The 14,550-nt window shown below is 36.9% G+C and overlaps 1 protein-coding gene across 19 annotated transcripts in view; it reads left to right on the forward strand.

Moving 5' to 3' along the window:
• NEB (nebulin) overlaps positions 1-14,550 on the forward strand; it is a 217,018-nt gene that overhangs the window by 65,909 nt on the left and 136,559 nt on the right. For all 19 annotated transcript variants that reach the window (XM_052636102.1, XM_052636101.1, XM_052636104.1 and 16 more), the window contains exons 48-59: positions 486-593; positions 2,090-2,401; positions 2,519-2,725; positions 3,123-3,227; positions 4,203-4,310; positions 7,136-7,447; positions 7,652-7,855; positions 11,282-11,386; positions 12,538-12,645; positions 13,001-13,312; positions 13,684-13,887; positions 14,389-14,493. In XM_052636102.1, the coding sequence (XP_052492062.1) occupies positions 486-593; positions 2,090-2,401; positions 2,519-2,725; positions 3,123-3,227; positions 4,203-4,310; positions 7,136-7,447; positions 7,652-7,855; positions 11,282-11,386; positions 12,538-12,645; positions 13,001-13,312; positions 13,684-13,887; positions 14,389-14,493 (2,190 nt within the window). The remainder of the gene's footprint in view (positions 1-485; positions 594-2,089; positions 2,402-2,518; positions 2,726-3,122; positions 3,228-4,202; positions 4,311-7,135; positions 7,448-7,651; positions 7,856-11,281; positions 11,387-12,537; positions 12,646-13,000; positions 13,313-13,683; positions 13,888-14,388; positions 14,494-14,550) is intronic.

A 14,550-nucleotide genomic window follows, 5' to 3' on the forward strand; every position in this document is an offset into this window, starting at 1 on the left:
AAGCTTTTGGAATGTTTCTAAAGAAGGAGTATTGGGAAAAGTTAAATGGAGAGGGAAGAACATTTTGAAGAATTTAGGTCAAGCCCCATAAGGAATGTGCAACATGTACTGTTAGAAACTGCATAGGGGTTTTATTTCACTTCCTTTCTCATCCTAACCAGTTGCTAGGAAACCCTCAAATCCTAACAGGTGTTTTTTCTTTTGTTTGTTTGAATTACATAGGGATTTGGGATAGTTGACTTCTTTTTGGATTGTAGAATCCATACAATTATATACATAAAAATGTCCATTGCAAAACAGTGAAAGTATTTTGATGCAAGAACACAGCTATTTTGTTTTCTTCTCTTGACTCTTATTTGACAAAATGCATCAATAAGAATATACTGGGTTTTCACATTTCTAACTTCAGTGTCAGTTTAGTCTTTGAAAAAAAATTAAGATTTTCCTATTTAGAAGAAAACTGTTTCCTTTGCTTCCCTTTCCAGAAACTTTACAAACTTTCTTTGGAAGAGGCTAAAAAGAAAGGCTATGATCTCAGAACTGATGCAATTCCTATCAAAGCTGCCAAGGCCTCGAGAGATATTGCAAGTGATGTAAGTCTAAAGGAAAGCAGTCACCTGACTGGGGGTTTCTATCCTACCAAAATAATAAGGGCTGAGTTCTAAAAACACTGAATGAGTAAAACATGAGAGGAAAAAAAAAAAGCATGCCTGCTAACAGTAGCCCCATTATGTTCTATGAACATGTCTTAATCTTGCTCTCGTGTTTTTTTGGATAATTTCAAAAAAATGGAATGCCAGTCACATTATGACCACCTAGATGTCAGCTCCCTGACTCATGAGATCTGGGTGAATTAACTTTGGTCTCCCTCACCGAGACCATGGCCTGTAGAAATCCAAAGCCATTCACTAAGTCTTTAATGAAGACTCGTGTTGTCCTTGCCTACTGCCTCTTAGACTGTCTTCCTAATAGGATGTCTCAGAAAGGGCTGTGCTGGGGGTGCTGATCTTTTGTTCTCATGATAGCTGATTATTAAATAATTAGGAATTTTGCAAACCCATTGTTAAACTATTGACAGCTTGATACAGCTGTGATGGAAGTGTTTATACTAGAGAAATTGGCAAACATTATAAGTTGGGGCTCCCTCCCCCAACCCCAGAGAGCTGGTGTGCCTCCCTACCATTGCCATAACACGTCATCTCAATGAAATTCACTTCTTTCATTTGTTTGTTTCAGTAAGAAATCCACTCACAGTGAACATTAATGATTTGGGGGAAGTGGGAGGAGTGCATTCAGAGCACTCTTTCCTTAGCCACCCCCAGGCATACTTTCTCTTTCCTCCCCCTTCTCTGCTCTTCATCTTTTCTTCCTCTCCATCCCTACCCTACTCCTGCATCATCCCCAGAACTCCTCCCTCTATTGTGCTGGAATCATTTGGCTCTCCCAGATCGTAACCCCTAACTTGCACACCTGAACCCACAAGAGACGGGCTGAATATGAAGCTTTCCATGTATCAGGATCTCCCCACTATAGAGGGACGCTGGTGATAAATAGCAAAATTTCTTCCCCATTACACCAGTATGGAGAATCTGAAAAAGAACTCCACAAATACAAAGCTACCCTGAAAGTATACTGTGTGTCTCATAACTAAGCCTATTATCAGTGTAAGACCGGCTGGATGATTTCTTGGGGCAACATTAAACTGCTTGGAGCAGTCTGCTTTTCTTCTTTTCTTGTTTGCTGTACTCTTATTACCTACTACAGGTCCCTTTTAACAACAGCATAAGAGCGGAAATCAGTGTGGTGTGTCATCACAAGATCAAGGTTCTAATCCTTAGGGACCTTAGCAAGTCACTCATCCCTCTGGATCTCAGTTTACTCATCTATGAAATGGGGGCAGTAAGAATAACTTTGCATCTACTTCACAATATATAGTTGTATCATGTTACATAAATAAATGTGAAAAACATATTCTCTGAACTGCAGAATTTTATACAAGTATCATTTTTTATGAAATACAGAACACTGACACTAGAATGGTATCTGGTCAGGGAATTGCTCTGAATAAATATTCAAATTTTCTTCACAGTATAAATACAAACACAATTATGAAAAGGAGAGGGGGAAGATGGTTGGTTTCCGCAGTCTTGAGGATGATCCCAAATTAGTTCATTCCATGCAAGTGGCCAAAATGCAATCTGACCGGGAGTACAAGAAAAACTATGAGAAGACCAAGACCAGCTACCACACCCCTGCTGACATGCTCAGTGTCACGGCCGCCAAGGATGCCCAAGCCAATATCACCAATACCAACTACAAGCATCTGATTCACAAGTATATTCTCCTCCCTGATGCCATGAACATCCAGCTGTCCAAGAACATGAATCACTTACAGAGTGATGTAAGTGATCTTTCTGGGTGATGATGGCATTCCTAGCATGAGAAGGGAGATTACAGGCTCCTATGCTACATTCTTGTGTCTGAATTGATAAAGTCAACGTGCTTCCTCTGTTTATAGAATGAATATAAGCAGGACTACAATGAATGGTACAAAGGGCTTGGCTGGAGTCCAGCTGGTTCCCTAGAAGTGGAAAAGGCCAAGAGAGCAACTGAATATGCCAGTGACCAGAAATACCGCCAGCATCCTAGCAACTTCCAGTTTTCAAAGCTGAATGACTCCATGGACATGGTGCTTGCTAAGCAGAATGCCCATACCATGAACAAGGTAAACTGAAGAGCCAACCTTCCCTGTAACTCGCAGCCAGGCAGGGCTAGCATCCTCTGGTTCTTGTTTGGGAAATTTTTAATTTGGACTCATCACTTCTATGCACTGGCAAACGGTACCAGAGCACTCCCCTATACCATTTTTTTTCTGCTTCTTACCTCTTATTTTTATTTCCCTTGCCCTTCTAATTGAGTTAGAAATAATTCTTTCTTTTAAATTATTTTTTAAGTCTGATTTTATTTTTGGTATCTTTGCTGAATTATATATTCCTTTAGTTACTAAATTAATTTAACCTAATTCAAATTGAGTGCATTCAAATGTTATGTTATTTTTAAAAATTTCTTGTTTGACCTAAAAAGTTATTCCAATTTTAAATGTATTTTTTTTAACTTTCTAGTACTTATACACTGTTGATTGGAACAAAGATAAAACGAAGATTCACGTGATGCCAGATACGCCAGATATTTTACAAGCCAAGCAAAATCAAACCATGTACAGTCAGGTAAAATATGTAATTAAATGTTTTATATGATGTCATGGTATATAATTGATGTAAATGCTGAAGCTATGGAAATGAATGACTCAAAGTGGTTGATAGAGGAATGTTACAATTTATGGTGGTTAGAAGCAAGTGAACGGCTGTGATTATATATTCCATGGAGGTAGGTACTGTGCCTCTTTTGTTTATCTCAGTACTAATTGTGTTTGGCACAGTATAGAAAACCAATAAATCTCAAGTTATTGAAAGAAAAATGCACCAAACAGACCTGGTATGAGCTTTGACTTTCCCATTTATGAGTTGCGTAATATTGGGTTTAAGCCTTAGTTTGTTCATTCCTAAAACTGATACCTTAAAAGTATCTATGACATTGAATTGCTATGAGGACCAAATGAGGAATTCCATGCACAGCTCTCATCACAGTGCCTGACACACAGTAAGCACTGGATGGCCTTCAATTATTTTTATTATTGTCCAGTTTAAACATACATGCATCAATTCAATGAATTTGAGTCAAAAAGATGAACTTATTTTTTGCACCTTACAAAAGGCATTTTGTTTCCTATTACTTTTATCATTTAGATAATTAAAATTTTGTTACCTGACCTTTTTAAAATCAATTATTTTAATAAATATATTCAAATTAGTAGGCCTAGACTGTACTTAATGATAGAGGAAATCTACCTAATATACCTGATATGAACACACTGTGTCTGAATGAAAAAAGCCATACTCTACTATTAATACCAAGGTAGTGGGGAGCGAGTCTCAGAGGCAAAAAAAAAAGTCGAAGCCAGATCACTTGATGCTAAGTCATTGCTCTGTTAAACAGCTTATATTCTTTTTCATCCATATCTTTAGAGATAAGATAGATGATGTTAGAATCTGATGTCCACTCTTTAGGTAAACTTCTGTTCAATAATCCTTTGTGTTTTTAATATACACTGAATAATGGTAAATACTTTCTTTAATTTTCAGAAACTCTATAAACTTGGATGGGAAGAAGCTTTGAAAAAAGGCTATGATCTCCCAGTTGATGCAATTTCTGTTCAGGCAGCCAAAGCTTCCAGAGACATCGTTAGTGATGTAAGTATTTTTTGACTTATGTGAAGATATATTGATGTCTGAATCTAGTACCTTAATGAGCTGGTAATGAGTTTTACAGATAGTCCTCACCTTTCAAAATGTAATGCAATCTCCTTCATCTTCTCCTACCCTCTTCACTTATCCCAATCCACTCTCCTTTCTCACTGATTGAATATCAAAAAAGGGGCTTCCTGAGTAGAGACTGAGCCAGAGCACCTATAAGACACATTACACTAAGTCGTGATGCTTCTACACATTGCAAAAGAACCAAAAATTTTGTTTTCCCACTTGCCTGCAAATAATTTTCCTGTCTATTTGCCTATTTTAGACAAACTCAAAGTGCCAGACAATACATAACCTCAACAACCTCAATAGATTTTTCTTTGCACATATTTAAAACTCAGTCAGTTTTTATTTAGGCCATCCTTGCTTTTACATAATTCTAATAAATTGGCTCAGGGTGTAGAAAATACAGGAAGTGGCAGGAATTTAGATTTAAGATACAGAGGACTTAACTTTCCCCTGAATATCTGGTTGAAAGATCATAAAACAAAGATATTTGCTCTTCAAGGCAACTTTTTTGTTTTTTTTTTTTCCTGACTGCATGCAGCTGGTGGACTCTTGGTTCTCCCACCAGGGATTGAACCCGGGGCCATGGCAATGAGAGCTCCAGGTCTTAACCACTGGCTTGCCAGGGAACCGCCAAGGCAACTCCTAATTATGATTGGAAAGGGTAGTAAATTTGGTGAAAAACTGGATACAGTTCCTATTGGTCAATTAAATTTTTATAAATATTCAATTTAAAGATTCTGCAAACTCAAAGATATCATTTTGTTAACCCCAAAAATTAAACACCAAAAATTTGGAGAATTTCAGCTATAGAGAATAAATTACCAGAATTTTGTCACAGCGTCTTAATCAAAATCTTTAAATCAAAGCAAAACAAGGATTTGATTTGGAGAGAAAACGTCTAAAAACAATCTGACAATAAATTCTAAGAATATAAGGGAAATTTCTCTCTAATTCGGTTAATCTGTGGCACTCCAGAAGTGCTGGGAAATTAATTAGATGATGTGTTATTACCCACTCTCTGGCTTGCAGGTCAATGTCTCATTAAAATGAATTGATGTGATGGTGAACCTAAAGCAGTAGTGATGTCTGAATGGTCCTCAGAAAGTAAACTCATTTTCATTTAATGTTAGAATTCCCTATGAGGTAAAAGTAGTTTAACAAATTAAGACATTGCATCAATACTTTCCTAAGAAACAACATTTATTTTCATGTAAGTCTGTTAGAGTTTTTTTAAATCTTCCTCTAAAATTGAATTACCTTTAAATGAATTTCCCACCATTGTAGAGATTATATCTCCTCTCAGTTTCAAATGATTCTTGTATCTATGCCACATAAAGAGATTAGAGCTGTTTTTATCAATACTTAATAAGTTAGAATCACAGAATTTACAGTTAGAAGATAACAAATGTTTATTTAATCTAATCTCCCACTCAACATCATTCTCTCCTTTCTAATAGGTCTACTCTCCATTCCAATAAGTCTCTGGATATTTATAAATATAAGAATTTTTGTGTCTTTCAGGGCAGTTTGTTTCTTGGCTGGCTCATTTCTAATTGCCATTACAAATTTCTTTATTTCAAACTTAGACATGTTACTGGTCAGCCTTAGATTAGAGTAGCATATTTCCCTTTTCACCTGATATCCCTTCAAACATTTCAAATTTTTCATTTATTCTCCTTTGGTTTTAGCTTTGTAAGTCCTTAAATCATTACACTTGTGATGTATTCTGTATTTTCAAAACCCCTCTCAAAATAGAGTACCTTAAAACTTGGTGTTGTGTTCCTGTTTCAGGTTAGGCCAAGCAAACGAACTTCTGATTTGCCTTTATTTGTATTCCTACAGAATCTCTTACAGAAATCTACTTTTTAAAAAGCAATTTTGTCATATTGCACAAATTGAACTGATGGTCCAAGTAAATTCCTGAGCATTTTTAATAAGACATAACCGTGAAGCTAGGTATTAAGAGAGAGTAGAACCTACTTTTGTAAAGTATAATGTGTGTTCAGCAGCTGGCATCAATTACTCTTGCCATTGTCACCAACAATAATGCAGTTTTCCCCAATTGAATCTAAATATTGGGTTTCACTATTTCTTACATTTATGCCCTTCATTTTGACCTATCTTGGCAGTATGTTGAGATCTTGTGGAATTTTGTTCTATTCTAACATATTTGGCAGTTTTTATGAGCACAGATGAATGAATCTGAACAAGACAAGTTTATATGACACAATTATATGGCAAACCACTAAAAAAACCCCTGCAGTTTAATAAATTAATCTACACTATTAGGCCTGCTCATCAAGTCCTGAATCTTCCCAATTATTTTTTGCAACTTAGCCATACTTTTCCCATTATTCCTATAAGCATTATCAAATGCTACCCTAGAGTCAGCATACATAATGTCCAGCACACTCCAACATACAGTTCCGCCTCTAGTTGAATTTAATTTTTCATCATAACCTGTCCTGATACTCAGGTACATTATGTCTTTTTAGAAGCCTCTGCTTAAGCTTTCACATTTCTTTTTTTTCTTTCCTCGTTTTTAAATTTAAATTTGTTTATTTCTAATTGGAGGATAATTGCTTTACAATATTGTATTGGTTTCTGCCATATATGAGCATGAATCAACCAGTTTTCACATTTGTTACTAAGTTAAATGAAATTCTCATTTCAGTTTTGGAAACATGCAAACAAAGAAAACAGAGTTTTACTTGTGTTTATGTTAATAAGAGAATTGTTTCCTCTGATTTCAGTTTAAATACAAACAAGGCTACCGCAAGCAAATCGGCCACCATATTGGATTCCGGAGTCTGCAAGATGATCCAAAGCTTGTGTTGTCCATGAATGTAGCCAAAATGCAGAGTGAAAGAGAATACAAGAAGGACTTTGAGAAGTGGAAAACCAAGTTTAGCAGCCCAGTGGACATGTTGGGAATGGTGCTAGCCAAAAAATGTCAGGGCTTGGTCAGTGATGTGGACTACAAAAACTACCTGCATGGGTGGACATGCCTGCCTGATCAGAATGATGTGATCCACGCTAAAAAAGCTTATGATCTACAGAGTGAGGTCAGTTTCTACTAAATCTCATAATTTATGTGTATAGTACTTCATATCCCATATGAGTGATCATTTAATCGTTAAGAGACAAACTACGTAGACAAATTATTATTGAATATCTAAAACATACCTTTTTTTGTAATGCATATAATTGTTTGAGTCAGGGGTCCGGATGAGGATGGAATTTTGATGGCATGCTTTGTATTTTCACAGAATTTGTATAAGTCTGACCTTGAGTGGCTGAAAGGCATAGGATGGAGTCCCTTGGGTTCTTTGGAGGCAGAAAAGAACAAACGGGCTTCAGAAATCATCAGTGAGAAGAAATATCGCCAGCCTCCGGATAGAAACAAGTTCACCAGCATTCCTGATGCCATGGACATAGTTCTGGCAAAGACAAATGCCAAAAATAGGAGTGATGTGAGTACCTCTTCGGAGATAAAAGAAACTATACTGCCTGATACCCAGTAGGTGCTCAACAGTATTTGCTAAATAAATTAATAGGATAACACAGCATTGCATCACACAGCATCATTTTTTTATTTGGTTATTTCATTTGAATTATCACTTACCCTACAGTGGATCTTGTAAAAATGAGTTAGTATCAATTTTTGTTACCTAGAGCTTGCTTGCTTATTTATCCAAAGCATAACAAGAAAACTATCAAACATATTTCTTTATCTGAAACTTGTGTGCATTGAAGACCCAGGTGTGTGCATTAGAGGGAGATATTCTGAGTACCTTACACAGGCACAGGGGAAATGTCATAAAGGATATATTTTCTTTCAAGTGATTATAATACACTTCACTTAGCTGAATCACAATAGATTATATATGTTTATTTGTATTTGTATTTATATATCTTCCATTTCCTTCTTATTTCCTTTTCCAGCACTGATTCCAGTGTCTGGCATAATAATAGGTGCTCAGTAAGTATTTACTGAATAAAATAAATGAAAGATGTGTAGAGCAATTCTATGCAAAGAAGGGAAAGATCATTCTACCTTCCTCAGTTAGAAGCATAACCCTGAAAATTACAGAGCATTGAATTATGGGCACTAAGATTTTGGAGTTAAGGACATTTAAATAGATTTATAATAATAACTCTTTGGGCCTTAGAAAGACCTAATTATATATAACATTTTATATATTTTACATATATATTCGTTTTTATAGAATATATGTAAGCCCTTAATTAGCATATAGTAAGCATTTTGATAATTTCCCAGGATGGCTCAGTGATAAAGAATTGTCTGCCAGTGCAGGAGATGCAGGTTTGATCTCTGGGTTGGAAAGATCCCCTGGAGATGGAAATGGCATTCCACTCCAGTATTCTTGCCTGGGGAATTCATGGACAGAGGAGCCTAGCAGGCTACAGTCTATGGGGTCACAAAAGAGTTGGATACAACTTAGCAACTAAACAACAACAACACAACAAAAGCAGTTGGTAAACTGTGGCTCCTCTCTGCCCAATCACCCCCTCATAAACGTCTTGCAGTTTTGATATCCAAAATTTATAGTAATTGCTGACCTGTCAGTTTTATTAGGAATGTTCATGTTCCCATTTTTTTTTAATTTTATGGTAGCAATTCGAATCCATCAGGTGACTAATAAAGCAACAAATTTCTACAAATTATTTCCCCCTTTAGAAAAGTTTCTTGTTTCTCCATGAAACAGGGCTGTGTATAAAGTTCTGAACTAATATGGTGGCCAATAAAAAAACCCTGCAGTGTGCCCCTGTTACAGGATACTGATCTCCTTAGGCCTCAGGAAAGGGCCACCGGGGTCCTTGAGCCGGCTATCTCTCCTTTTGTATAGGCCAGTTCATCTATCTCAGTGTAAACAAACATTATTTGCATTTTCTGTTTTCCATGAGGTGAAAGGGACACATGGCATTGAAATGGTCCAACTCAGTGGTTCTCAACCAGGGACAGTTTTGACCCACAGGGGACATTTGGCAACACTCATAACTTGTCATAACTTGAGGGAAGCATGCTACTGGAATCTAGTGGATTGAAGTCAGGACAGCTCCCCCACAACAACAAATCCTCCAGTAAACATCAATAGTTCTCAGGCTGAGAAACTCTGATCTTTCTGAATCATAAAGGTTAGTCCAAGATAAAGGTATAAGGAAATTCAGAAGACTTGCTTTGTTGTAGTCCTGAAGGTCTTTGGGTTACAAGGATCATAGTAAGCATGTCAGGAAGGAGAAAGGTGCCAGGCCCTCACACCCCACACTGCATGCCTCAAAGGGAAAGGAACCAATGAGACTTTAAAGTTTTTTATACTGAAATAATTTCAGCATGCAGAAAAGTTGAACTTAGTACACATAATTTATATGTACATGTATATACATATATATATGTATGTCTTCACCCATATTCACCAGTTAGCATTTTGTCACATTTGCCTTTTTTCTCTTTCCCCCGCCCCCTCTCTTTCTTTCCTACATGTGTATGCTTTGTGTGTGTGTGTGTGTTATTTCCTGATACTGCTCTATCCCTAAATACTCCAGTGTGTTTCCTGAAAATTAAGAACATTCTCTTATGTAACCACAGTGCAATGATAAAAATCAGAAAAGTAGTGTTAAAATAACACTAGTATACAGAATTTACTCAATTTTCCCACAAGCATCCTTTATAGAAAGTGAAAAAATCTTTTTGATCCAGGATCCAACCCAGGACCACACATTGAATTCATTTGTCATGTCTTGATTTTAATCTGAACTGATTCCTCACTTCTTTGCCTTAAAAGTCCTTGATATTCATGAAGAGCACAGGCCAGCTGTTGTACAGAACCTCTGTAAACTTGGGTTTATCTACTGTTTCCTCATGATTAGACTCAGGTTCTGTATCTTTGGCAGGATAGCATATGTTGCATTCTCCTACACAGCATGGCAGGAGGCACATGATATCAATCTATCCTATTACTGATCATTTTAGCTTTGATTTCTTGGGTGAAATGGTGTCGTGAGGTTTCTCCACTGTCTAGTTACTATTTTAATCTTTGTAATTGATCAGTAACTTGTGGGAAGACTCTCTGACAATGTAAGCACACTATTTTTTCATCAGACTTTTACCCCATAGTTTTAATAAACCAATGAGATTTTTGTTTGGGTCCCTTTGTTTTCTGTTGAAGAAAGAGAATGACCTTTGGACATACAAGAGACTTTGATGAATCTCATACAAAATCCTTTGGGGGAATCCTAATCCCCTCAAATAATTATGAGGTATAACTGTATGATAAACCACATAGGAAATAAGACTCCCTAACATCTAGACATACCCAAATATGTCATTTTTCCAGAAGATAAGATGCACGCATGCTCAACTGTGTCTGACTCCTTTGCAACCCCATAAACTGTAGCCCACCAGGCTCCCCTGTCCTTGGGATTCTCCAGGCAAGAATACTGGAGTGGGTTGCCATTTCCTCCTCCAAAGGATCTTCCCGATTCAGGAATTGAACCTGCATCTCCTGCATTGGCAGGTGGATTCTTTACCACTGAGCCCCTGGGAAACCAGAAGATAAAGGCTGTCTCCTAATTAAATCCCTGGGGAGATTGTTATAATCCCAAAAGGTGGAGAACTGCTGCTCTGTTTGATGAAGCTGGTAAAAGCTTTAACTACTTGGGCTGATTTCTTGCCAGCAGGGTTCGTTGCAACTTTGAAAAAGCAATCCATAATTATGTTTTGAAAGGCAACTGTGTCTCATAAGTCATGAAATGCTATACCTATTTTCTGCTTATGCTACTATAATGCTTAATTTAGATGAAGTAGTAACACTATTTGAAATTAACTATGTCACTAACTAAGAGCACCACTGAAAAACCCTTTTATCTCATTTTAGATACTTTACAGAGAAGCTTGGGACAAGGACAAGACTCAAGTTCACATCATGCCAGATACACCTGACATTATTCTGGCTAAAGCAAACTTAATCAATGCAAGTGATGTAAGTTTCCAATGAAACACTTATTTTCAGATAGCTCCTTTTGATTGCTTCTGAGGCAGTGAATTTATTTGGAGGCTATTTTGAATACTTGAATCATTTTAACTAACAAACTTCATATGACTTAGCATCCTCATTTAATGACTTTTAGCTTGAACATCCCAATAACTGGCATTTTCTCTGTTGGATGGAGTTGGAGGGATGCGCTCTCTGCTCCTTGTGGTTCATTATTACACACGTTGTCATATTTTAATGGTCTGTATAGCTCTTCCCTGTGTGGACAGAAACTTCGTGTGGGGCAGAGACAAATCATATTGTATCTACAGTGCTTAGCCACTATAGTGCCTGACACACATGCAATTCAATAAAATTTAGATGAGCATAAAAAAACTCATGCAGGGTAATTTCATTTTTATTTTTATAGTCATAGTATAACCTCATGAAATTTATAGATGTAAAAATTAATATTTTAACAATCAATTCTAATATGAAGACCTTAGCTTAAATAAGATACTGAAGTAATACCAAAAAGGACTAAAATATAAAAACAAGTCCAAGGTCAATAGGTACTTTAAACAATCTGGCTTCTGAATGAAGTGCATTAAATTATATTCTCATTTAATTATGTAACAAATCTGAAAAAGAAATTATTTCACTTAAACTTTTAAAATTTGATATTTAAACTTTCCTAAAAGAAAATCTTACATGGTAAAAAAATATGAAGGGCTTTGTTTCTTGCCTAAAAATGTGGATCTTACTTTTGGACAACCCTATATGGTGAAATAGACTCGTGTTAGATGGCAAAGACATTGCTCATTTCTAACAAAAACTTCTATTGAAAGAGTCAAAGTTAATTGGAAAATAGCACCTTGATGATATTTTATTTCATTTATCTACCAATTTATTCTGTCTCATTCTCATAAATATTTGGGAAGAGCTGACATTTAACTTTGTTGGTCTAGGTAATTGAAGAGCTTTAGAGTTTAAAACAAGATCATCATCAGTCAATGGGCACAATATCCAGTACATTTGAGTATTCTAGAGCTCAAAAGCTATTCTCATGAACTCTTAAAATAGTTAGCACATTGGATTCATTATGCTGCAGATGTTAATGGGAAACAGTTTTTTTCAAAGTGATTTTCATCTCTTAACAGAAATTCTACCGAATGGGTTATGAGGAGTTGAGGAAAAAAGGTTACGATCTTCCCGTTGATGCCATACCAATCAAAGCAGCTAAAGCGTCCCGGGAAATTGCCAGTGAAGTAAGACTTTATCCCTTGTTTGTACTGGTTAGATTGCAATTTTCACTTCAAAAAAGTCTCAGTTTAATTTTAAATTGAACAGAGTCTTCCAAGTAACAAATTAAAAATAGTGAAATGATCCTAGAGATGCAGCATGGGACAAGGATAAACTCAAGGATGTATTTATTATGTATGGAATCTGTAGTTGGATTTAGCCTTTAATCTTTCCTATCAAAAAAAAAAGAACAGCACTTAAATCTGTGGCTCTCTAGCCTTATGAAAATATTTGGAGTTAATATGCTTTGTAGTTCACCACAAAGGTAGTAACATAAGTAATCTTCAAAAGACCAAGACATGTTTTTTTTTCCTCCTTCAGTACAAGTACAAGGAAGGTTTTCGCAAGCAGCTTGGCCACCACATTGGAGCCAGAAACATTAATGATGACCCCAAGATGATGTGGTCCATGCATGTGGCCAAGATCCAGAGTGACCGGGAGTACAAGAAGGACTTTGAGCAGTGGAAGACCAAGTTCAGCAGCCCAGTGGACATGCTGGGGGTGGTGCTGGCCAAGAAGTGCCAGACCTTGGTCAGTGACGTAGACTACAAGAACTACCTGCACCAGTGGACGTGCCTGCCCGACCAGAGCGATGTCATCCATGCTCGGCGGGCCTATGACCTGCAGAGCGATGTGAGTCTAAGATTCTCTTTTGGCCCAAAGAAACCATGTCTGCTTTCCTAAGTGTCAAAGTTCCCTCCAAACGAAGAGAGTTGACTTTACATATCTGAATTCTACTTCCTGGACTAAGGTCCACACTCTATTTAATCTAGTAGAATTTCGATGCTCTGTGTTCTTCCGTTTAAAAATGTCTTTCAAAATCTGTTTCTAATGTGAATATTTTGTGGATTCCCAAGAAATACAAAAATTTAAAAATTTCCCAGGGAATTCAAGCATTGAAATGTATAATGTTCTATTTTATAATGTAATATAAAACAAAATTTTATATCTTTAGGGGACTATCATTATACTTCTGTTTAATGGTCTATCACTTAAAATTTCAGAATTTGTACAAGTCTGACCTTCAGTGGCTCAGAGGCATTGGCTGGTTACCTAGTGGCTCTCTTGAGGATGAGAAGAACAAGAGAGCTACCCAGATTTTGAGTGACCACGTTTACCGTCAGCACCCAGATAAATTCAAGTTTTCCAGCCTTATGGACTCCATCCCAATGGTTTTGGCAAAAAACAATGCTATTACCATGAACCATGTAAGTCCTTTCCCTAACTTGAGGTGGATGTTAATTTTTGTATGTGTGTGTAAACACTGAAATCTGTTTCTATAAAAGAAAAATTACGTTCAGTTCTTTTGCTTGGCCTTAAAGCGGTTTTTAAGTGGACTTCCCTGGTAGCTCAGAGGGTAGAGAATCTGCCTGCAATGCATGAGCCCCAGGTTCAGTCCCTGAGTTGCGAAGATTCCCTGGAGAAGGGAATGGCAACCCACTCCAGTATTCTTGCCTGGAGAATTTCATGGACAGAGGAGCCTGGCAGGCCCACAGTCCATGAACTCACAAAGAGTTGAACACGACTGAGCAACTAACGCTTTCACTTTCAAAGTGGTTTTAAAGTAAGTATTGCGCTTCTTATTGATGTGAGATCTAGACCCACAAAGGTGTCACAAGTACTGACTCACAGAGCAGACTCTTTACTCTCATTAAGAACTAGGTTCATTACTGACCTGAGCTAGTCACACCTGTTTTTGTTTATTTCAGCGCCTCTATACAGAAGCTTGGGATAAAGATAAAACCACTGTCCACATTATGCCAGACACTCCTGGAGTGTTACTAGCTAAACAAAACCAAATAAATTACAGTGAGGTAAGCAATGTGTTCGTGCTGCATGATAATTTTTCTCTTACACTGTACTTTATAGAT

This window comes from Budorcas taxicolor, chromosome 2 (assembly GCF_023091745.1).
Source record: "Budorcas taxicolor isolate Tak-1 chromosome 2, Takin1.1, whole genome shotgun sequence".
NCBI lineage: Eukaryota > Metazoa > Chordata > Mammalia > Artiodactyla > Bovidae > Budorcas > Budorcas taxicolor.